This window comes from Pseudoliparis swirei, chromosome 24 (assembly GCF_029220125.1).
Source record: "Pseudoliparis swirei isolate HS2019 ecotype Mariana Trench chromosome 24, NWPU_hadal_v1, whole genome shotgun sequence".
Classification (NCBI taxonomy): domain Eukaryota; kingdom Metazoa; phylum Chordata; class Actinopteri; order Perciformes; family Liparidae; genus Pseudoliparis; species Pseudoliparis swirei.
The window spans coordinates 3689975-3713728 of record NC_079411.1 but is presented as its reverse complement, the minus strand read 5'-3'; the positions used below and the strand labels follow the sequence as shown (position 1 = coordinate 3713728).

The 23754-nt window shown below is 45.4% G+C and overlaps 3 protein-coding genes and 1 non-coding gene across 7 annotated transcripts in view; 2 read left to right on the top strand and 2 right to left on the bottom strand.

Annotated features, from left to right (window-relative positions):
• Positions 1 to 2545: 2545 nt before the first annotated feature.
• On the bottom strand, positions 2546 to 9721 carry eif3ba (eukaryotic translation initiation factor 3, subunit Ba). Its single transcript, XM_056409465.1, has 19 exons — positions 9518 to 9721; positions 7922 to 8114; positions 7721 to 7840; positions 7572 to 7629; positions 7328 to 7456; positions 7058 to 7215; positions 6577 to 6708; positions 6394 to 6460; positions 6270 to 6316; positions 5960 to 6170; positions 5791 to 5863; positions 5566 to 5688; positions 5391 to 5469; positions 5093 to 5231; positions 4864 to 4989; positions 4545 to 4622; positions 4340 to 4448; positions 4143 to 4255; positions 2546 to 3095 (listed from the first exon to the last, which is right to left on the bottom strand). Exons 1-18 carry the CDS (start codon positions 9615 to 9617, stop codon positions 4155 to 4157), a joined length of 2043 nt encoding a protein of 680 aa, XP_056265440.1. The 5' UTR covers positions 9618 to 9721; the 3' UTR covers positions 2546 to 3095; positions 4143 to 4154.
• On the bottom strand, positions 4717 to 4800 carry LOC130190851 (small nucleolar RNA SNORD60). Its single transcript, XR_008831072.1, has one exon. It is a non-coding gene; the product is annotated as a small nucleolar RNA SNORD60 (small nucleolar RNA).
• Positions 9722 to 9831: 110 nt separating the features above from the next.
• brat1 (BRCA1-associated ATM activator 1) lies at positions 9832 to 17666 on the top strand. Of its 2 annotated transcripts, none has more exons than XM_056409464.1 (12): positions 9832 to 10117; positions 11147 to 11295; positions 11378 to 11525; positions 12224 to 12593; positions 13623 to 13748; positions 13863 to 13954; positions 15022 to 15122; positions 15206 to 15410; positions 15540 to 15613; positions 16096 to 16180; positions 16313 to 16608; positions 16694 to 17666. In XM_056409464.1, exons 1-12 carry the CDS (start codon positions 9991 to 9993, stop codon positions 17444 to 17446), a joined length of 2526 nt encoding a protein of 841 aa, XP_056265439.1. In that variant the 5' UTR covers positions 9832 to 9990; the 3' UTR covers positions 17447 to 17666. The 2 variants fall into 2 exon arrangements, with proteins under 2 accessions (XP_056265439.1, XP_056265438.1); XM_056409463.1 differs by having other exon boundaries at positions 15019 to 15122.
• Positions 17667 to 18470: 804 nt separating this feature from the next.
• The window catches only part of LOC130189931 (GRB2-related adapter protein-like), a 5447-nt gene continuing 163 nt past the window's right edge, over positions 18471 to 23754 (top strand). Inside the window, exons 1-5 of one of the 3 annotated variants that reach the window (XM_056408957.1) lie at positions 18471 to 18548; positions 18749 to 18846; positions 19201 to 19320; positions 22528 to 22683; positions 22899 to 23754. The exon at positions 22899 to 23754 is cut by the window's right edge and continues 163 nt beyond it. In XM_056408957.1, the coding sequence (XP_056264932.1) occupies positions 18471 to 18548; positions 18749 to 18846; positions 19201 to 19320; positions 22528 to 22683; positions 22899 to 23088 (642 nt within the window). In that variant the 3' untranslated portion in view covers positions 23089 to 23754. Of the gene's footprint in view, positions 18549 to 18748; positions 18847 to 19200; positions 19321 to 22527; positions 22814 to 22898 lie in introns of all 3 variants that reach the window. The other 2 variants (XM_056408959.1, XM_056408956.1) reach the window with 2 other exon arrangements.

The window sequence follows — 23754 nt, the reverse complement described above, 5'->3', positions numbered from 1 at the left end:
AATTGCATCAACCTCTGCAGGTGTTTCTTTTTTTCTGATATACCTCAGTGTGTATGCCACCTTCTTACCTCAGTGTATATGCCACCTTCTTCCCTCAGTGTGTATGCCATCTTCTTACCTCAGTGTGTATGCCACCTTCTTACCTCAGTGTATATGCCATTTTCTTTCTTCTTTCATGGACTTGTGTTGTCGGTCATAAAAGACTAAACATATCGTCATCCATGTTTGAGCTTTCTCCTAATGAGTGTTTACAACATCAGTGACCTGACGGGGAAATGACGGGGCGGCCGCTGCCTCCACATCAAAGCACCACAAACATCCTGTTACACACATTGATTTTTTAAAGTACGACGTTTCGGTGAAGGCATCGGCGGTGCCACGGCCAGTTTATCAGTTGCACAACGAGGACCACGTGGATCAATATTAGTACAAATCACTGCCAGCTCAGTTTGATCAGCTGTGTCCAATAAATAATGATGTCATACTGCATGACTGGAATTAAATACAATTATGGCGTTCCTTATTTGAGTATTTTCTTTATACTTCTATTTCACTCCAATTCATATATATATATATATATATATATGCATATATATATACGCATATATCTAGATATATATATACGTATATATACGTGTATATATACACATAAATATATACATATATATAATTATAGCTAGAAATAAACTGTTCATGGACGCTTCTGTTCCTCATGTCACAGAGAACATCTGTACAGACATCAGGTCTTCAGATTAATGAGGGGAAAGATCTGTAGAGTCAACGTGACCTCTCATCTGAACTGGGATTATCTGGGATCTGGGATCAATTGATGAATCTAAATGGTGCCGACACACCAGAAACTAACTCAGAATTGCTTTATCCTGAAAAACTGCGAGGCGCCATGTTGGATATAAAACCCTCAACTGGACTTTAATCTATCCATACATCCGTTAAAGTGACCTTCCTGATTTAAATCTGCACAAAAAATTCCACACAAAAGAAATTATACTGTACACTTTCCACAAGCAGGTTAAATTACTAGCGAGTCCCGGTGTGGACGGCTTGATAAACGACGAGCATGTTCACCTTAATGACAGAGCGGTATGCAGAAGAAGAAGAAGAGTAACCAGTGATCTTGGCTCCATCAAATCTTTCACAACCACAAAATACAGAGTAGAAATGAAGCAGCGAAGGACGTCGACTCCTATGATGGATTAAATTCATCCGAGCAGGAAGAGATTTCACCGTAAATACCATTTAGCAAACCACTTTTTAAACCTCGGTGACCTCAGTTTGAGCCGAGCTTTAAACGGAAGCTTCTGGAGGAAAGTTAGCGGTTCATCGAACGTGATGCGTTACGAACACTTAACCCTTGTGTTGCCTTCGGGTCAATTTGACCCGATTCAATGTTTCACCCTCCTGTCGCCTTCGGGTCAATATGACCCGATTCAATGTTTAACCCTCCTGTTACCTTTATATTTACTAACATATTTTACCCTTGAGGTCAATATGACCCCAGCTATTAAAATCTCCAGAAAATTATTAGAATTAATATTGTTTTCCAAGTTTAAGTGTGAGGTACTTTATGTTTGTTTGTTGACTCCCGAAAGAACACCGACATTAAACATTGAATCGGGTCAAATTGACCCGAAGGCGACAGGAGGGTTAAATATTGAATCGGGTCAAAATGACCCGAAGGCAACACAAGGGTTAAAAAGGTTTATAAATTGCAAATAAGCGAATGACTGAACAAAGAGGTCAAAGTCTTTAGAAAACGGGATGAGGCTGTTAAACAAACTGTACTCCATTAAACAAGTCAACCCGCAGAGTTAATATAAGTTTCAATAAAATTGTTTGCAGTCTGTTGTATATGCAGATATTCAGAGGAGCAAGTCATCCATTGTTGTAGTAATTGGATATTTTCTTACCATGTATATATAAAATTGTTATAACATAGTAACTGCTTTTAGTCCATAGATCAGGTGTCAAACACAAGACCCGCGGGCCGAATGCGGCCCACCACGTCATTTTATGCGGCCCCTGACGGCTTGAAAGACACATGATCGCCTTTATATCCTGTGCTTTTATTTTGAAGGTTTCAAACTAAATGGATTAGTGTTATACTACAAGAGATATGTCCTTATGTACAATATTTCTACACTTGAATGAACAATAATCAAATGCAAAGTTATTTAACAATATGTTCGGGAGTAGTTTATACGGCGCTTCAGTTACACCGGCCCTTTAAGAGGCCATGATGCCGATGTGGCCCTCGGTGAAGACGAGTGTGACGCTGCCATAGATGATGGGCGTTCAGAACTGTATGCAGGGCTGCAACTAACAAGTATCTGTGTGTGAAATCTGTCGATTGAGTTTTAATAGATTAGTCTATAAATAGGTTTCTGGACTCTTAAAAATGCTTGTTTTATATGACCGTTAAATAATTAATTACAAGTGAAATGCCCTCACACTCCAGAGGGAGGAACCAGAGCAAGTGTTGCTCTCGTTTTAATTGATAAATGAAGAACCAAACACGGAGACACAGTCGGGTAGCATCGTGTTTGAATGTTTATTTAAAGTTATTCCCACTGCGCACCCCCTCCCCGTGTGAAAACCTAATCTGAAAGGAGGAGGATACAGGCCACTATAATGCCACATCAGCACAATTAGAACGAAGGCTACTCGTTTAGTCACAACACCGCCCCCCCCCACTGGTAGAGCACTCTGTGCCGCCCTGTAATAACACACTCGCATGGCGGGGCTAGTTCATAACACAACCTCCTGGAGAACGAAGGTCCGATTAAGAGGCGGGGCTAAGAGTTAATCCAATTGATGAATAGAAAAGAAGGAGGCCGTATTACTAAATACCAAGTTCCACAGGAAAAAAAAGAAAAAATGGTGCGAGACAAAGAGAAAATATTAAATACAAAGTATCCTCTCTTGTCCCCGGATGTGGCTGCAGCTCCGCAAGGCGTGCTCTGATGTCACTAAATATGAATGTTGAGGCTCTTGAACGCCAAAATTCACAGCGTGGTCGTCGTCCTCCAATCAATGACGCAGTTCCTCTCTCCTCCTTCCACACAAAAACGGATGAACTGAAAGAGAGAGAATATACGGATTGTTTGTTATCTACATGGAGGGAGGTGAAGCCTGAATTCAGCACACAAAGCAGATGTCCCTACGTCCACAAACCACAACAAACCTTTATTCATCGAATTCTGCAGACGCACAAAGAATGAACAAAGAGGCAGCAGTTTCCCATTAAATAAATCGGGAAAGAAAATCGGCGCCATTTTGGAACAATTTCCATCTCAAATCCTGGAGCACATGAGACGCGCATCTCCACGCTAACTAGAAGTAAATAACATATGTTGTTGCTGTAATTTGGCCCTTTAACTCGACCCAAATCGGCAACAAAACTGACTGCGGAGTTTTGTCCGAGAACTCTCGAAGTGAAAGCATCTTTATCTTTATATTGAAACAGAAAGAACAACGAGAGCTATAAACAGAGGGATTTAAAGAAATCGTTCTCATTTGACTGGACCGATAAAAAGTCTTCAGGCTCAAGAGTTTAGTAGGAGACGGAAGATGTCGGCTTCACACCTTCCTCACTGGTTAGACCAGGAGGAGGAGAGAAGGGCCTTTACATTACATCACACGTCATTCAGCTGTAATAAGTGCATCAACCACGAGTAAATACTCAGAACAAGAATCAAGAAAGTAACGTTTCTTCAAGAAAGCCAAACTAATAAAATACCACAAGTAATACCATGAGTAATACTATAAGTAATACCATGAGTAATACTATAAGTAATACCATGAGTACTACCGTAAGCAAGTGCAACCCTAACCTCCGTCAAATTGTTTCAGAAAATAAAATAAAACAAGTTGCCCCACTAACACCCAAACACACCATCTCTCTTCATGGTGTGGTTTTATATGACGTGCGGCGAGATCGTCGCCCATTGTTTTATTTAATTGGATGAATATTGTTAAAGCGAGAATGAGTCAACAGACATCTTTACGGAGAGTAAAGCCAGAATGGTGATTAAACACCGTGAAAGAGATTTATTTTGTAACACAGGATTTAAACTGCGTGAATGCCATTTTTTATTCCACTGGGTATTTCATGCGAGTGTTACCTGCGTAGGGGACTACAGATCTCCAAGGGGAATGATTTCTTCGTTGATAAAAAACTCAATGGTCTCCTCCTCCCAGTCTTCCACGTTGCTGTCCAGCTCATCACTGTCCATTCCTGGAGGAGGACAGACACGCATGTCAGTGGTTTCCTTACGTACGGACAAAGACCGGCGGGTACGAAGCGCGAGCGACGTCTCACCTCCTCTGAGCTCGAGGCGGGCGCTCTTCTGATCCCGATAGGTCTGCTGCGCCGCCTCCCTGAAGCTACGGTAATCATCCATCATGGACCGCCGCTTGTCCACCAGCTCCTACTCACAAACACATAAAACATTTAGCGCCATAAACAAACACGGTGCAAAAGGACAAGGGTCGTAAACAAGCATAAAGGCATAAACGCGTCGAACCTTAGAAGCCTTGGTCTGGCTCAGACGATCCTTCTGCTCAAAGATCTTTGAGTATTTCTTCAGATCCTTCTTGATTATCTGCAGGAGGAAGATGGACATTTAGTGTAAAACAGAAAAAAGGACAAATCAAAAGACACGGCAAACACAATATCACGTCGGTGTTGGGAGACGTGAGCCTCAGACCAGAGTTAGAATCAGGAGCCGCAGTGCAGCTCTCATACGAGGTGTCAGAAATGTTGATTTGTCATCACTGGCTCCACACACACACACACACAAAGATACAGCATAGGTACTGTACATGATGAAGATGAAATGGTACCTTGGTCTCTTCTATGTTGAGCAGGGTCGGAGGTCTGGGTCTCCAGAGCAGCTGACAGAAGCGGTCCTTGTTGTTCTTCTGGAGAAGACGGCCCTGGAACGTCCACAGCCAGTATGCATTGTCCACCTTTAATGCACATTAAAGAATAAAAGGAAAAGGATGAAGTTTAGTATGTCGTTAGGATGCCAGCGGACGGTGATTTGGCCCGGTGGGAAAGGCGTGGCAGCACCTTGTGGCTCCACCAGGAGACGGAGGTGACGAGATAGCGGCCGGTGGGGTCCCACTCGACATCGGAGGCCATGTAGTGCTCGGCTATGTTCATCATGGTGCAGTCGGACGTGTCCACAAAGGCAAGAGCTCCATTCATACTGGACACACATGGAGGAAAAAAAGAGAAGATTATACACTTACACCGACAAAAAATGTATACTGTAAACCTCAAATCAGGGAAGCTTAGCTCTCATACGAGATAACCAGGTATTTAGTTTGGTCATCATCACTAACTAATTCACAGAGATTTAACTAACCTCCTGAGACCAGCCAGCACCAGGAACTGTCCCTGGGGGCTCCAGAAGATGCTGTTGGCCTGCTGCTTGTCAAACGTCTCTGAAGAAGAAAAGAAAAAGAGGATGAAGCGTCTCATTCAGTGGAGGTTTACCGCGCGACTCAAGAGTTATTTTTGCGTCAGTCCGATCAACTCACTTGAGAGCTCAATCTTGCCGTTGTTTTTGACGTGATAGAAGGAGACGTTGATTCTCGGAGACTCTCCGTGGAGAACGGCAAACTTGCTGCCGTTGGGTTCCCAAGCGAACGCGATGATGCCTTCTGCAAAGACGGAAAAACAAGAGACGTGCGTCAGGGTCGTCGTTTATTTTGGGAAACGTTCAAAGTCCCGCGAAGAGCGTTTGTATTTTGTTACGTTCTCACCCTTCATCTCCACCACGTCGACAGGAACCTGCTTCTCTCTCATGCGGAAGATTTCAAAGTTGGTGACAACGCCCTGAAAAGGGAGGGGGAAAAAATAAGTTGCGCAATTGTTTTTAAAGTTGTTTTTTTTCACAGTGAGGTCTCAGCCGTTTCTCCTCTCTCTCTTTACCGGGGTTCCTTTCGGAGTCCTGTCCACTTTCACACACAGGTAGTCTCCGTTTCTCTGCCAGTGCAGTTTGCAGTCGACAACATTGAAGAGGTTGCGGACGCGGATCTCCTGGCGGGTGGGAATCTGCATCAGAGTCACTCTCGCTGGGATATCTTTGTCCTCGGGTACCCAGAACGTTATGACGTTGTCACCAGGAGACCATGAGAAGTCCCTGTAGGTAAACACAAAAATAGGGCACAGATTATTCTCAATGTTTCACAATTTAATAAGCAACTACAAGAAACAAAATCATAAAAGAATCCTCTCTTACTTGATGCCGGAAATCTTGAGACTCTTCTTGTCGAGCAAGCCCATTGACTAAAGAAAAGGGAAAGAAAGAATGTCAGCTGCACACTCAACAAATACAACTTCACGGCGTCTTTGTCTGTACTCACTGGAGCCTCGTAGATGCTCAGCGTGTCTGCGGTCATCCTGGCAAAGAACTTTCCGTCGTGGCTCCATCTGGGAAACAATGCACATCATTATAATTCATTCTGATCACTGCAGGAGCTACAGATGTGAACGCAGCATAGAAGTCAATTGGGGACATAAAATCTTTCATAACCCAAAATACTGACTTGAATATGGGCCAGTGTGCAGAGCTCTCGCAGTGGAAACCTCTCCTCTTGTGTCCGGTCAGAATGTCCCAGATGATGATGGCCTGTGGGTCCTCCTTCGTGTCCATCAGGGGACTGAAGGTCACCACATACCTGGAAGGCGGCACAACCACAGGTGGAGCTCAAGATGAGTCACTTTTTGTTTTCCATCGTTCATTATTAACAAACTAAGCTGATAAGTTTCATAGATTTCAAATCAGGACGCACAGTATTTGGATTAAGTAGTGAAGCATATTTTCTTTCCTATAGCTTTCAATGTGTCAAGATATATATTTCATCAACAGTTTGGTAGAGAAGAATATTGAGCAGAATAATTAGATTTGGGCCCAAACACTTTTTGGGAGATGCCAAATATATATATTTTTTAAAAGGGCATCAGTTTACATCATTAACACTTGAACCCTAATCCTAAAACAGTGTAAATAAGAACAATGTTGCTTACCTCTCACATGATGAGAAGTCGATGAGGGACACGCCCTGATGGCTGAACCTCTGGATCTGCTTGAACTTCTCGCCGCCCCACAATGCAATGCCACGTTGGTGGAAGGTGGCCAGGTAGGTGCCTTTGGGAGACCAGCGCACGTACGTCTCCGTCCAGCGCTGCGTCAGGAAAACAAAAACATCATCAGTCCGCAAGTCAAACAGCACCGTGGATTAAAATTCATCACAACCTCGACTAACGCTGCAGGTCAGAGTGTGACCGACTACGTACCGATCTCTCCTCGGACACGATGGGTTCCTTAGCGTCGTTGTTGTAAATGACGGTCCTCTCTCCGGCTTCGTAGATCACGCTGTACTGGTCACGACAGTCTGGGTCCTCAATCCAGTGGCGCATATTTCCCTGAATAGGCGGGATATCCATTAATCGATATTGAGTGGCCCATTTCTTCTAAATGTAAAGAAATACAAAAAGCCCACATAATAAACTACTTATGATTAGTAAGAAAATAACTCACAAAATCTTTAAAAGGCTGCTTCTCGGGCGTTTCCCACTCATCACTGATGTTCATGTACCTGGGAAATAAGCGAGAAGAATGAATCTACTTGTCTCGCATAAATCTGCCGCATCATTTGATGCATCTCTTCTCCGACGCCGCACACTCACTTGTCAAAGTCGGTGAAGAGGTTGACTCTGAACGTATGTTGTTTGTCGAGTTTGTAGCCATCTGCGTTCTTTACCGCTTCCAGGGCCTGGGAAGGACCACCGTACTCCAAGAAGATAAACCTGCATAAGTTTGTTTTACACCTTATTTTCCGCATTAAAGCAAGGGCACATCCATAACGGCGCATGGAGCCGACCACATACCCTTCGGTCAAGCCATCGGTCTCTGGGTAGAACTCAGTGGTGATCTTGCCAAACTTGGAGAAAATCTTGTGGATGACGTTCTTGAGTTTCTCCAAGCGCTCCTGGCCCACCTGAGGAACGTTGTCCACCACCACCACCGAGTCAATCCCGTCAGCCTCTTGGGGCTTCTCCTTCAGGATGTCTTCCAAGAGCTCTGAAGAGGGGCGGGGCGATTGAAGGAGGGCAACATTGTCATTAGTCACTTATCTGATCGGCGTTAACTTTGGCTTACAAATACAATTTCAAGCCAAAAGGTTCTACAGTGAAATTGGATCGTGGGATTTAACGGATATAATATAAACCGTAACTAGTTCACCACCTAGTCACATACACATATAGCCCCAATCAGCATTTAAAGGGTGGTACACTATGAAAAAAGTAAATAAATGATCTAACTTTTGTAAAGTAAATAAGTACCTCTGTCTTAAACTAATGCATATGACAGGGTTCATACACATGTTGACCTATGGATTTCCATGACTTTTCCATGAACTTCAAAACTAATTTCCACGACCAAACATGATGTGAAATCTCAGTGTACACATGAAAGAGACAATAGTTTGCTTAAAAGAATATATATATATATATACACACATAAATATATAAATAAATGTGTATTCTTTTAATCAAACTGTGTAAATGAACATATGAATATAACACATTTCCATGACTTTTCCAAAACCTTTGGGATTGAATTTTTATCAAAGACTTTTCCAAGCCTGGAAATAAAAATTTTAAATGCCATGACTTTTCCCGGTTTTCCATGACCGTAGGAAGCCTGATATGTTTCAGAGAGGTGTTAATCCAAATGTACTGTTATATTCGGGGCTTTGTGGCTCAATCAGATGTTTTTAAGGTGTAACTTCCCCAAAATGACACTACTCTAAAAGCTAACCTACTAACAATTACAATTCTACAGCACCACAATGCACGTCAAGACAAAGTGAAACCAGCCCCTCTCTAAACCGTGTGAATGGAAATTAAACGTTATACTTCACATGTAAATATTTTTACTGCAGGGCATTTGCTTTAGTCTTCATTGTGTAGCACTCGACTTGCTGATGTGTCATTTGTTCACGTTTGTGTTCGCAGACACGAGGAGAACCGAGCAGCCAAAATACACGTTTATCTGACGTGAACGCCTCGTTTACCGGCAGCTTCACACACGACCGGAGGCTCGCGGTAGTAGTCTTGGCCTTAAACATTCAACCAGCCATCTATTATAAAAAAGAGTTTCCGTTAGTCAGCCGTTTTTATTGTCACCATGACAGCGACAAGGCCACAGTTAGGAGTCTGGTGGGGTCACACCGAGGCTCCAACGGCCGTTAGACGAAGCAGAGACTTTAACGGTTAACAGTTAAGGAAAATGGCGATGTAACGTCATTAGTTAACTTTTTGTTAATATCATCTCACGGTTTAAACATTACGGCCCGGTTGCCAAGGTGACAGGTTCACTGGATTTATGGCGTTTAAAAAAATAATTCAGTAAGAGCGGCGCGTTAGCTGACAAGTTAGCACCGGGCCTAGAAAGCCGGGGTGTTTCCTGCGGCCGCTCACCCTCGTCTTCGACGTCATCCTCGAAGTCCTCCGGGTCGCTGAAGGACGGCTCCTCCTCGTCGTACTCGGTGTCGTCCATCATGTTCACCGTGTCTTGCATTTATCGGCTGTTACGAGACGGATTTCTCGCCACTACGGAGCAGAATCCCAAAAATTAAGAGGCTGACGGTCCTCGACCGGCGCGGCACCATGTGCGGTTTTATGAAAAATGGACGACGCGAAGGAAGCGTGACACCGGAACTAGTTCTACGGGGGAAGGAAGCGCTGCGGGAAGTAGAGGTGTAAAACATAGGGACCGAGGACTGCCGCCGCACCCTCGCGTGTCATGGTTTACAGATCAGTTAACTGCGCAAGCGCGTCCCCGGCACGTTTTTACAGCGAAAGGAGAGGGAAGAAAAGGATTTCCCGCGAGATGGACGTTTAGCTTGAACTCCTAACATTTTTTGATTTACCCACACAAAGACGTTAGCAACATGGACGCAGAGTGCGCGTCGCTGCTGCCCGGTGTGTGCGAGGTGCTGGCGGCCTCAGCGAGCTCTCTGCCCGATGACACCAGCCTGGAGAAACTGTTGGACTGGTTCACGGGGCTCAGCGAGGCCGGTTAGTACCCGACATGGTGGGATGGGTCCCTCGTCTGTCCTCATTCCTGCCTGCTTCTCTCCCTCTCCGGTTTCCTCCATCTTTCACCTCCTCGAGGTGGAGCTCTTTCAGGTGTTTATAATTGAGCTGTTCGTGTAATTCATGCCAGGTGAACTGGAGACACGTCACAGCCAGGTGACTGGAAGGATATAAGGCTGTGACCCCTTCAGGGACCACTCTGAACCCTGAAGCTACACCTGTCTGGCAATTCATTTGATTTACCTGCCACTTTGTTTGGGAATATTCACCACTAAATTTCATTTCACTTCATTTCATTTATTTATTTATTTATACAGTACACATTAATCAACCCAGGGGTAAATGTGCCAACGTTAGCTAAGGCTACATTTCAACTGTGGTCCCTGTGGCCAGATGTTACAGCCTTCACTAAAGGAGAGAGGTTAACACAGTAACATAACAAAACAGTAACATAACAAAATCGTTAAAAAACATTAAAAAACAATAAATATATACACAATCACCGAGGAGGGAGTCACGATTCATGCTCACACATCCGATTGGTAAAAAGCCAGTTCTTCAGGCTGTGTTTAAAACAGTCAAATGGAAATCACCAGATGCACCCAAAAATAAGACGGCAACTAACAATTAATTAATTTTGAATCGTGTTGCAGCCTAATAATAATAATTCTTGGACAAAAACAAGAGACACAACATAATAAACGCATTTATTTCACACGGATGAATGAATCGGTCGAGCAAATAAGCAGTGTAGGGAAAATATGTTGAATTTAAAGTGTGTAAAAAGAACCGTATTAGTATTTATATACTACTTATGTGGTGCACATTCCTAAAAATATGCATGTATAAGAACGAAGCGGTCATGTGACGTCTGCCAAAGGCGAAGTAATGCCCAGAGAGTGAAGGGATCTGGGGGATCTGTGAGATCTGCTTTGAGGCTTATTCCAACAGGATGGATAGAAGGATATTAGATCTGTGCCACTGTCTCATGTAATTCTGCCCTTCATGAAGGTGGATCTCTGCTGGACGCCTGCCCGTGTCTGCTTGACTTCATATCCTCCGTGGTCCACAACGCGGCGTCAGACCCCGGCGTCCTCTCCTTCACCCTCAGACTCACCGGCTTGATGGCCGCCACTGAGGACGGCTTCGGAAGGCTTCAGGTGGAGTTAACGCCGCCTTTTTTTACGTTCACAAAAACTTTAAAAAACAAATCCTGACTTTGGCGCCGTCGCCCGCCTGCAGGAACGCTCGGTTCTGAGCCAGGTCTTCGGCCGTCAGCGCTGGCAGGACGCCGGGCTCTGGGAGGACCCCTGTTTCCGAATCGGCTGGATCCAGGGCTTACGGAGCATGCTGCAGCACCCGGAGGCGCTCGGCTTCTTTGTGCAATCAGGTGACTTTTCATAGAGGAAATGAGATCTCTCCAAATATGTTACGCAATATAGACAGCGTCGAAAATACACGAGGGAACAGGGCAAAACTGCCCCTAAGAAATATAATTCTGCCCCTGATTTCATGAGGAGAGGGGCAGAAAATGCCCCCATAATTATGATAATTTAATATCGTTTTTATTTTTGTTCTTTATTGTGTCCGTCTCATTGGTATTGACTGTTCTCGGGAGGTACACACAAAAAATCAATAAATCACATTTTTGGTGATAAAAAAAAGAAGAAATAAGTTATAATTGATAATAGCTGTTTACAAAATGTAATAACAATAAATAACCACAAAGAAATAAGAATGAAATTGAATATGCTCGTCTGATTTCTGTTTGTTTTTTGTTAAAAAAACCTAAGAAAGCACTTTGAATCTGTAGATTACTGCCTATTAGTCTTATTAATGACATTTGTATGACAATTGCTCATATCCTGTAAGCCTAAATAAGTATATTTATTATTTTTGAACAAAGGTTTTATGTTATTTAATAAGTTTCAAAAACATGCCCACAATTTATTTTTAAATGTCCCTGGATTTCAGTCAGTGGGGCAAAAATTGCCCCCTAAAAAATATGTAAATGTCCTCCCCAGAATATAAAAGATAATTTGATGAGGCAATATTTCATTAATTCATATAATCCAATTTTCTTAACAGATTTCATCGACCCGCTCCTTCGTCTCCAGACAGACGCGAGTCTGTTCGTCGCGTCGGCCGCCAACCAAATGCTCGCCCACGTCCTGCTCTCCTTTCAAGATGGCGAGCGGACGCGTAGCAGTGCCGAGTACGCGTCCGTCGTCACGGCGATCTCAGAGCACCTCAAGGTGTCGCTGGTTCCCCAGAAATACACGGAGCTCCGTCAGAGTCTGCAGGTGCTCAAGCTGCTGGCGCTGGTCCTGGCCCGGGCCGGGCCACCTCTCTGGGACCGGCTGCTCCAGGCGGTGGCGGACTCTCTGGAGGAGCTGGCGGCGGCGGGCTGCAGCCAGCTCACGCTGCCTCTGATGGACGTCATCCTGGCTGCGCGCATGTAGACCGCCACTCTCACGTGAACACGCATACACACTACCGGTCCAAAGTTTTAGAACACGCCCATTTTTCTAGTTTTTATTAAAATATAAGCAGTTCAAGTCCAGTGAATATCCTGAACTTTCTGAACAATATTTTATTTCCACTGTAGAGAGAATGCTATTCGAGTGTTCGGCTGTTATATATCTGCTAAAGGTGGCTATACTGATGAGTCGAACATTTTTATTACATTTCGTTCAACAAAAATATTCCATTATTTTTTTATTTATATCTCAAATTGTTTTATTTGTTCGATGCTTTAATTTCAGAGCAAATTAAACTGTACATTTCAATAAAAAGTGGAGAAATTGAGTTGTTCTAAAACTTTTAAACCGGCAGTGTACATAAAGTTAATATTACTGTCACATATCAACAAACACATCGACGAGAAACTATGTGACATGTGCTTAAAACAAATTTATGAAAAAGATGTTTGTAGATAAGATCTTATAAGAATTAGAAAAACACATATTTCCATTGCATGCATGATCAGTAAATACTGAACTAGAACGGGCACTCAGTAGAGCACATACCTTCGCATATCACAAGATTGGGCATTGAATTATGAACATGTTGGCATTAGTTGCATGCCAATTGGATATAAATTGACCACGCTATGGTAAAAATAAGATTTTGACCTTTTCATGACCTTGACATTGACCTTTGACCCGATCGATCCCAAAATCTAATCAAATGGTTCCCGGATAATAACCAATCATCCCACCAAATGTCATACGATTCGGTTTAATACTTTTTGACTTATGCGAATAACACGCAAACACGCATACAAATACACGGCGATCAAAACATAACCTTCCGCATTTTCAATGCTTCGGTAATTATAGGAATAGTTAGAAGCCACATTGACTCCTCCCCTCTAGTGGGCTAACGGAGCACCTGCTGCATGAGCATGAAGTCAAAGGGACGAGGGGGATGTGCACGTCGATGACGGTGCCGAGGTGATGGAGGTAACCCCTCCGTTTGTCTGCAGCCGCCCCGGCGCCGATGAGCACGTCCCGGACCGACGCGTCAGCCGGCTCCTGGTGGCCATGTTGGACGTCGACAAACCCGCTGACCTCGTTCATGCTGCGGCGGCTTTCCTTCGCCGAGGTCCCCGGTAAGCATCGTTGCACAGCGCGACTTCACACTCTGACATCAAGGAGTTCACGTTGTGGAAACGACGGATGTATTTACCCGTGGGTGTTGTTGTTGTTCTTCTTTTCCGGAGCAGTGATGGAGTCCACACAGCCCGGGCCGTGGGAATACTCCTGCTGCCCCTCCACATCGTGACGGGTCAAAGTCTGCTGGGAACAAACACCACGGGTGAAACACACAGATATATAAATACACACTACGGTTCACAAGTTTGAGGTCACTCAGAAATGTCCTTATTTTTCAAAGAGAAACACTGTTTTTATTAATGAAGATAACATTAAATTAATCATAAATACACTCTCTACATATTTAATGTGTTAAAAGACTATTCTCTGTTTAAGAAGTCTCTACAGAGGTTTCTAGAGGCCCATCTCCAGTGTTCTGATGGTACATTGTGTTATCGCCTTAGAAGACCCTTAAAAACTATTTTTATGTGAGCGCAGCTGAAAACAGTTATGCTGGTGAGAGAAGCTATCAGAATCAGAATCAGAATCAGAAACAGTTTTATTGCCAGGAATGTTTTCACAAACAAACGAGGAATTTTTTTTGGTGGAAGGTGCAACATTTGGACATGACAAACAAACAACAATCAACACGACAGAAAGACAACAAATAATGTGAAGTGTTTGGGTGTGTGCTTCAAGTGGTGTGTTTTAGTTAAAGTGCATGTTAAAGTGACGTGTGTGGAGGAGGGAAGAAGAAGGAGGAGGGAGGAGGAGTGGGAGGAAGAGGGAGGAGGAGGAAGAGGAAGGAGCGGGAAGAAGGAGGAGAGAGGAAGGTGGAAGAAGAGGTGGTAGTCCTGGGGGTGACAGTCAGTCAGTCCCGGGGTCCATTGATGAGCCGACCGCCGTCGGGAAAAAGCTTTTGGTGTGGCGGGTGGTCTTGGTCATGATGGACCGCAGCCTCCTCCCCGAGGGGAGGGACTCGAACAGGGAGTGTCCTATAAAACTGGCCTTCATTTTAGCGACAAGTTTGAAGAACAAAATTAATATTTCCAATATAAATCATTATTTCTAACCCTGTCAATGTCTCGACTATATTTTATATTCATTTTGAAATTTATTTGATGAATAAAAGTGAGTTTTCATGGAAAACACAAAATTATCTGGGTGACCCCAAACTTTTGAACGGCAGTGTGTATATACAGTATATACACACACACACACACAGTAATAATGTATTCTAAAGCATGTACAGCATGTTTATAACTAGATGTACTTTTCTCCCTGCAGCAGACGAGCGTCGGGCTTCGGTGGCGGAGCAGCTGAAGTGTAAAAGCTTCTGCATCTCCGTGATCTGTGTCTGTCTGACCAACACACCGCAGATCACTCTCACGGTGAGGAGACGACCAGAGGAGGTGCAGCGCACTCTGGATGTGCAGCAGACTAACTCTCTCTCTCTCTCTCTTTGTCCTCCCAGCCTTCCGGCAACCTCCCCTGTCCTCCACAGTTAATTGTCACTGCAGTTCTGTCATTGTTAAGGATCTGCAGCGGCGCCTCCTCCTCTCCCTCCTCCTCTTCCTCCCCCTCCACTGGCTGCAGTGAGGTTTCCAGGAACGTAATCGGCAGTGGTAAAGTTCAGAAGTGTGCCCTGGAGGCTCTGACGGCCCTCAGCAGCAGCCCAGGTAACACCGAGTGTCCTGGTAGAAATAATGTTCTCCTTTCTGTTACTAACCCCCCCTTTGACTGCAGCCTGACGCAGTGGTAACAGAGTACGTGTGTGTGTGTGTGTGTGTCCTTCTTGTGTGTTTCAGGAGCAAAGGAGGCGATCAGTGAAGTGTTCACCGTTCTGATGCAATACCTGGACAATCCTGACTCTGATGCCACGGTAAGGTGTGCGTGTGTGTGTGTGTGTGTGTGTGTGTGTTGCTTAATTTATTTTCGGAACTGACGTTCAACTCCTGCTGGGGAGGAGTGGCTTAGAAGAAGACACCATCACTCACCGGTTGGCTGAATCTTAACCTGTTAAAAAAAAGTAATACGGAAGAAGATCTAACTTTAAGAAACGGATGTATTATTCCAGTTAAATAACTCTGTATTGTCATTTTAAAAGCGTTATTCCAGACAAATAATCTTATATTGAGTGTCTGGATTTTCAACATTCACTATCCATTTGTCCACTGGACTAAAGTGAGTCCTATGACATCATAATCTTAAACTAAAGGTCCCCTTGTGATCGTTTTCTGCAGTTTTTTCCAGATTTAAAGTCACAAAGAGACTCTCTGTGTATTTCTGAGGGCGATGCTCTTCCAGCTGGAGGTCAGTGGTGTTCCCCATCATGACGTGTGTGTGTGTGTCCGTGTCTCTAAGGTGCTCCACAAGTCCTACCAGGCCTTCGTGAGATGGATGAGTGTGTCCACAGACACGTCTTTCGCTACCGACCAGCTCCGACGAGGTGAAGTTCACCGGCAGCCTGTGAAACACTCGAGAATACACAGCAATGCGTCCCTGGAGGTAAACGTGTGTGTGTGTGTGTGTGTGTGTGTACGTGTGCGTGCGTGTGTGTGTGTGTGTGTACGTGCGTTAGGTCTCGAGGAGGTCGTGAAGAAGCGCGTGTGTGACATGCGCTGGGAGGTGAGGGACTCCACGGTGGAGTTTCTGGGACACCTGGCAGGTGGGCGCGTCTCCGTGGCGTCGGCCGAGGAGGAGGAGGAAGAGGAGGAGGAGGCGCCCGGCGCTCTGCTGGGCGTCCGCTGCACCACCCTCCTCCTGAAGGAGGCGCTCCAGGACACGGAGAGCTACGTGAGAGCCAGCGCCGTCTCCGCACTGGCAAAGATGCTGACACCCAGCTGGCAGCAGGGGGCGCCGCTCGGTCAGGAGGAGGTAGGTGGACGTTGTTCTACTTGGGATCGGAAGAAGAAGAAGAATGATGATGATGACCAACGATGTGAATCTGTGTCGTCTCCAGACTGAAACCGTGAGCCGGCTGCTTGAGATCTTGTCCCGGGACACGGAGGCGTTCCCCCGCCGGGCCGTCGTACGATACTTCATCTCCTGGTTCTCCTCCTCTTCCTCCTCCTCCTCCTCCTCGCTCCTGGCGCAGTGCGTGCGCTCCGTCCTCTCACAGGGCAGCGCCGATCTGGACTGGGAGGTCAAAGTTCACACGCTGGAGCTGGCCGAGCTGCTGCTGGACGAAGCCTTTTCGGGTGACCGTGGTTACAGGGACGGCGTGGCCTCCTCCTCCTCCGACCGGACCCCCGAGTCCCGCTTGGCGGGCGTGGTGGAGCTGGGCGTCGTCCCGGCGCTGCTGAGCGGCCTGGTGGACTGCGACCGGCCCGTGGGTCTGAGGGCCTGCCGCCTGCTGACGGCGCTCCGGGACGCCGTCGGCCCGCCGGCGCCGGGCGCGCCGGACACCACCTGCCCGCTGCCCCGCCGGGGCTGGGGGGAGGAGATCAGAAAGACTCTGGGGATGAAGAGGAGGGACACCGAAGCAGAGGAAGGTATCGAAGGAGGAGGAGCGAGCGAGGGGGGCGACGCCGTGAGTGTGTGCGAGGCGCTGGCCGCTCTGGGATTGGACGAGAGGCTGAAGGTTCTCGCTCGGAGCAGCGACCACGTCCACAACTCGCCGCTCTCTCTGCTGCAGGACATCCTGACGGCCAGCGCCGCCCGCACTCACCCGGACACACAGCCGGGCCAAGAGGTCATCGTGGACTGCTACTGACACACACACACACACACACACACAGACACACACACACACACACACTCGGCCTTATGTTGGTTCATCAGTGATGAACAACACACTCAGGGTTCTTTTGTGATATTTTAGTTTCTTCAGTAAATGTGGAGTTTCTCTGATTTCACTCATTTATATTTGGGCAACGTTGCCTTTTTACACATTTATTATTGTAATTTCATTAAATGCCAAGTAGGAAGTTGTTGATCTGTGTTGTTGTTGTTTTATTTTCATGTTGTAATGCGTCTCGTGCTTTTTAAGATGCATCAATTAAATGCAGGTGCACTCTTCGTTGTCTCCAGCAGGGGGCAGTCACAGCTCAACAATAGCACATTTGAAACTTTAGTCAATTGGTCCATTCTTTTTATTGTTTTAAGACAGTTTTTTTAGCTTTTTTCCCTTCAGTGTGTATGTTGCGGCCACCGTGCAGCAGAGAGCCGGGGGTCTGACTCAGCAGCCTGGGGCCATGCGAGCTGAGCTACTGGGAACAATGAGCTCCCCTTAGCAGCAACATTAAGAATATACATGATACCTTTTCTTTTAGTATTTTAAACACATATCTATATTTATATATATACCTTTCCTTCTGATGGAGATGCGTTGGAGAACACGCTGGTGTTGCTTAATCTACTTCTCCACCACGGCCTTAAGAATAGTTATCCGCTGATAACTAATGTGTGAATCTGCTGAAACACTTCAGGGTCATCACACTCTGGGAGAGAGAGAGGGAGATAGAGAGAGATGGAGAGGGATATGTAGAAGGAGACTCTCCTTCTCCATCATCCTCTCCTAGATGGAGAGGAAGAATGAGGGAGAGGATGATGGAGAAGGAAAGGGATATGGAGAGGGAGGTGGAGAGGGAGAGAGAGGGAGGTGGAGATGGAGAGGGACGTTAGCGACTGCCCACACACACACGCGCACACACACACACACTAGAAGAGGATCTTCACAGCTGCGTTCAGCTCTTCCTTCATGGAGTGAAACTTGTTCCCGTGGCCGGCGGATCAGGATGGAGGCGGTGGCGCTCTTCTCCTTCACGGCGTCGGGAGCTGGCGAGCTCAGTTTTCAGAAAGGGGACATTATCAAGGTAAGTGTGTGTGTGTGTGTGTGTGTGTGTGTGTGTGTGTGTGTGTGTGTGTGTGTGTGTGTGTGTGTGTGTGTGTGTGTGTGTGTGTGTGTGTGTGTGTGTGTGTGTGTGTGTGTGTGTGTGTGTGTGTGTGTGTGTGTGTGTGAGAAAGTTAACACAAAGGACCCATGGGGAGAATCATTGTGCCTGTGTGTTCGTAGGTGACAGAGATGGAGGACGACTCCTGCTGGGTCTCAGCTGAGATCCAGGGGCAGCGAGGCTACGTGCCAGAGAACTACATTTCCCTCCTTCCTTATCCGTAAAAAAGAAAAGAAAAATGTTTCCACTTATTTTATACAGCAAAACAATTTAGGATAGAAAACAGACATTATTTTACTGCAAATATACAAAGTTATCCATGTGGATCTCTTTCGCTCCCATCAGTGGTTCACACACTTTTAAGTCCACTTTGAATTTCCTGCTTGGGGTATTTTATTTTGAAGGTGTGAATTCCCAAAGCTAAATATCAGAGAAAAGTGTGAACAAAATTAACTTGTGACCACTCATTAAATCTGAGACCTCCTTTAGGGTCCTGACCCCCATGTTGGGAACCACTGAGATACATACCTGAGTTTTCATTCACAATATACTTCACATTCGTGTGTGTTTGCAGGTGGTTTGCAGGACGAGTGTCGAGACTCGAGGCCGAGGAGCGTCTTCATCGGCAGGACGTCGGCGTGTTCCTTGTGAGGGAGAGCGAGTCGGCTCCTGGAGACTTCTCGGTCTCTGTCAGGTCAGTGAACGCATCACACACACACACACACACACACACACACACGCGGGTCTGTTTCCACACTGTGCTGTGGGAACACTTTGCGTGCTGCAGTTATATTTGCACGTGTTGAATCTGCTGCTCGGCTGTGATTTGTGTGTCTGTAATGAAGATGAGACCGTGGGTCTGATCCCAAAGGGACACTAAATATATATAATATATAATATATAAATAAGTGTTTGCATGAAAACATCTCCTTGTCATGTGTGCAGTCGGATGCACACACTGGGCACATTAGCGGGTTACAGCATCAACGTGTGTTTGAGTGTGTGTCAGCACTGTGGAGGGAGAGTCAGACTATTTAAAGATGTGGCACAATTAGAATCGCTGCACAGACATTTAGTGTGTGCGTGTGTGTGTGTGTGTGTGTGTGTAATTTGGGTCACCAGCGTGACGTGGGACACATTTAATCATTGAGGGTGAATTAAGCGTGTTCAATAACCAGGGCATTGCGTAACACCGCTGTAACACAGGTACGTTAAGCCGTTGACACGTGCATTCATATATTATTATTGTTGAACAGATGTGTAAAGGCGCCAACATCTGTCTGCTTGCGAGGGATGGGAGAGAAGAGGTCTGCTTCATTCACCCACACACACGCAAACTTGTGCGCGGTGTTATCCCCGGAGCGACCGGCAGGGGGCGCTGATGCTCATTCACAGTTCAGAGGCGTCGGAGCAGATTGTGTTTGTGTTGTTGTAAACTGCAGCCGCTCTGAAGGGAGGTTCTTCATCATGACGTCATGATGAAGACAGCAATCCTTTGTACCTGATGTTCTCAATGTGTGTTGAGTTTATTTTTATTGATTGTTAAAACAAAATAAATAACATCCTGTGTTTACAGACACGTTTGATTTGTTTGATTTGTTCGTTCTGCTTTGGAGGAAACGGAGATGAGATCAAACTCAGGACCGACTGGGAGGAACTTATTGACTACGACACCCAGGACAACTTATTGACTACAGGACAACTTATTGACTATCACACCCCTACAGGACAACTTATTGACTACAGGACAACTTATTGACTACAACACCCAGGACAACTTATTGACTACAGGACAACTTATTGACTACAGGACAACTTATTGACTACAGGACAACTTATTGACTACGACACCCAGGACAACTTATTGACTACAGGACAACTTATTGACTATCACACCCCTACAGGACAACTTATTGACTACAGGACAACTTATTGACTACAACACCCAGGACAACTTATTGACTACAGGACAACTTATTGACTATCACACCCCTACAGGACAACTTATTGACTACAGGACAACTTATTGACTACAACACCCAGGACAACTTATTGACTACAGGACAACTTATTGACTACAGGACAACTTATTAACGACAGGACAACTTATTAACGACAGGACAACTTATTGACTACAGGACAACTTATTGACTACGACACCCAGGACAACTTATTGACTACAGGACAACTTATTGACTACGACACCCAGGACAACTTATTGACTACAGGACAACTTATTGACTACGACACCCAGGACAACTTATTGACTACAGGACAACTTATTGACTATCACACCCCTACAGGACAACTTATTGACTACAGGACAACTTATTGACTACAGGACAACTTATTAACGACAGGACAACTTATTGACTACAGGACAACTTATTGACTATGACACCCAGGACAACTTATTGACTACAGGACAACTTATTGACTACAGGACAACTTATTGACTACGACACCCAGGACAACTTATTGACTACAGGACAACTTATTGACTACGACACCCAGGACAACTTATTGACTACAGGACAACTTATTGACTACGACACCCAGGACAACTTATTGACTGCAGGAGAACTTATTAACGACAGGATAACTTATTGACTACAGGACAACTTATTAACGACAGGACAACTTATTAACGACAGGACAACTTATTGACTATCACACCCCTACAGGACAACTTATTGACTACGACACCCAGGACAACTTATTGACTACAGGACAACTTATTCACTACGACACCCAGGACAACTTATTGACTTCAAGACAACTTATTGACTATGACACCCCTACAGGACAACTTATTCACTACAAGACAACTTATTGACTATCACACCCCAACAGGACAACTTATTCACTATAAACCCCCTATAGGACAACTTATTCACTATAAACCCCCTACAGGACAACTTATGCATTACAGGACAACTTATTGACTACAGGACAACTTATTCACTATAAACCCCCTACAGGACAACTTATGCATTACAGGACAACTTACTCACTACAAACCTGACATTTCTCCGGCTGACGCATCTCAGCCAACAGAGCCTGTTCGTGGTCTCGTCCTTTTGGAGTCATTAAGTGATCATCTTCAGGTGTGGAAGGGAGGGACACGCTGAAGTGTGTAATCGTACATCGTGCATGTTTCTTTTGTCTTTAACTAATTACACTAACACATTTACTCCCAACAAACCAGCACAGTAGCAAACAACAACAATAACAACAAGACAGAAGGCAAAGTATGACAAGAGTGTTCATGGTGGAAAGTACCATTGTGTTCTTTCCTCTCCGTAATCAATACCAATATGATGAATTACACATCATAGATGATAGAAAATAAATATTACCCTCCCAGACATGTCTAGATCAGCTCACCCTTATTTTAATTATTGGTTAATCTGCATTGTTTCTTGATGAATGTATTCATCGTTGTCAGGTGAGAGAAACTGTATTGTCATCCATGTAAATACAGTACATGGAGGAAATGCTTTGTGTTTGAAAGGTTCTTTAAAGAACCAGAAATGGTGCCTTAGAGAACCATTTTTTAAGGTTCTTTGAGACACTTTTATAGGTTCTTTAAAGAACTCTTAAAGGAAATAGTTCTCTAAAGAACCCTGGTTTGAAAGGTCTTAGTGGAACCAGAAATGGTGCCTTAAAGAACGTTTTTTTAAGGTTCTTTGAGACACCTTTATAGGTTCTTTGAAGAACTATTAAAAGGAAATGGTTCTTTAAAGAACCCTGGTTTCCAGATGGCACCTCCATTGTTCTGCGTGCACCTTAGAAACAGGTCAAGTGATGAAGAAGAACACCATCTTCACACCGGCTGGTCCGGTGCATGAAGGTTCCTCTCCTCCTTCGGCCTGTTCTCACCTCTGTTATATGTTCTCAGCTACGGGAAGAGGGTGGAGCATTTCCGGGTGCTGGAGGGCGGCGGTCAGTACTGCATCTGGGGCGAGTCGTTCCGCTCCCTCAACCGGCTGGTGGACTTCTACCGAGCTCACAGCATCGCCGTGGAGAAGGTGGTGTGCCTCAGGGACCCTCCATCGGCCCCCCCTCTCCCGCCGTCCCAACCTGAACGGAACCCGTACCCCAACCCTTATAAAAGCATCTCTCAGGGGTCCCCCCCCTCGGCCCGCCTGGGCCCCTCCCATCGAGCCCCTGAGCCCGTGGCGGGGGTGAGCGTGGCGTCGGCTCGTGAAATAACGCCTCGTGAACTCCGTGTTGCCGTCGTTGTCTCACGTCTTCGTGTCGTCGCTCCGTCTCTGTGCAGAAACCCCGGCTGGCTCACGCGCTGCGCGACTACACCCCCCCGCAGACCGCCCACCTCCACTTCCTGCGCGGTGACCTCATCGACCTGCTGGACTGCTCCGACTCCCGGGCCTGGAGGGGGCGCTGTCGAGGCCGAGTGGGGATATTTCCGCCAGAATACGTCCAGCCGCTGTACCACTGACAACACATGACTGACAACTCACTCAATGATCCATTCAGGAAACAGTTCATCAGATTTTTTATGAATGCACTGACAGAGAATTAATTGGATTTGATGAGTTTTTGTAATTTCAAATGATAAATTTTGTATTTAACAACAATAACCGTACAATATACATATTGTCAAGCAATACTTAAAGGGGAACTTTTTTGCTTTTGGGAATAACTACTGCACTTTTGTGTCCCCAGAGAGAGCTGCGCGCGAAAGATGCAATATATTTCCTCGAGTGATGTCACTCGAGTCAGCGTCGGTTAGGGGCGGAAGAGTTCTAGAATGAGAAAGACTCTCACCAGACCCTTTGTGTAGCTCGCTCTTCATCTCTGCTCGAGGCCACGTTAGCGTAGCACATAGCACGCCCGAGTTGCATTGTGGGTAATGTAGGCCCCAGGGGTTTTGACGAAGGAGGTGAATGCGTAGACTTGTGCTGCTGCACTGAATGTGACTCAGTCCATCGTAAGTGAAAAGCTACATGTGTGCAATACTCCTTTAAAATGTGACACCACCTTTAATAATGGATCAAATGTGAAGCAAGAATGGCAAATATTTGTTGGTTTCTGCCATTGAAATTTGAGGAATTGTTTCTTTTCTCTTACCTGTATCATTAATAGCTGAATACCGTTGTGTTTT

Coding starts and splice junctions, on each gene's coding strand:
- eif3ba (XM_056409465.1), bottom strand. CDS start 9,617: ATGCAAGACACGGTGAACATGATGGACGACACCGAGTACGACGAGGAG. Junction 5,864..5,959: donor GGACTCCGAAAGGAACCCCG/GTAAAGAGAGAG, acceptor CTCCCTTTTCAG/GGCGTTGTCACCAACTTTGA. Junction 4,990..5,092: donor TCTCCTGGTGGAGCCACAAG/GTGCTGCCACGC, acceptor TGTGCATTAAAG/GTGGACAATGCATACTGGCT.
- brat1 (XM_056409463.1), top strand. CDS start 9,991: ATGGACGCAGAGTGCGCGTCGCTGCTGCCCGGTGTGTGCGAGGTGCTG. Junction 12,594..13,622: donor GTCATCCTGGCTGCGCGCAT/GTAGACCGCCAC, acceptor GTTTGTCTGCAG/CCGCCCCGGCGCCGATGAGC. Junction 15,123..15,205: donor CACCGCAGATCACTCTCACG/GTGAGGAGACGA, acceptor TTGTCCTCCCAG/CCTTCCGGCAACCTCCCCTG.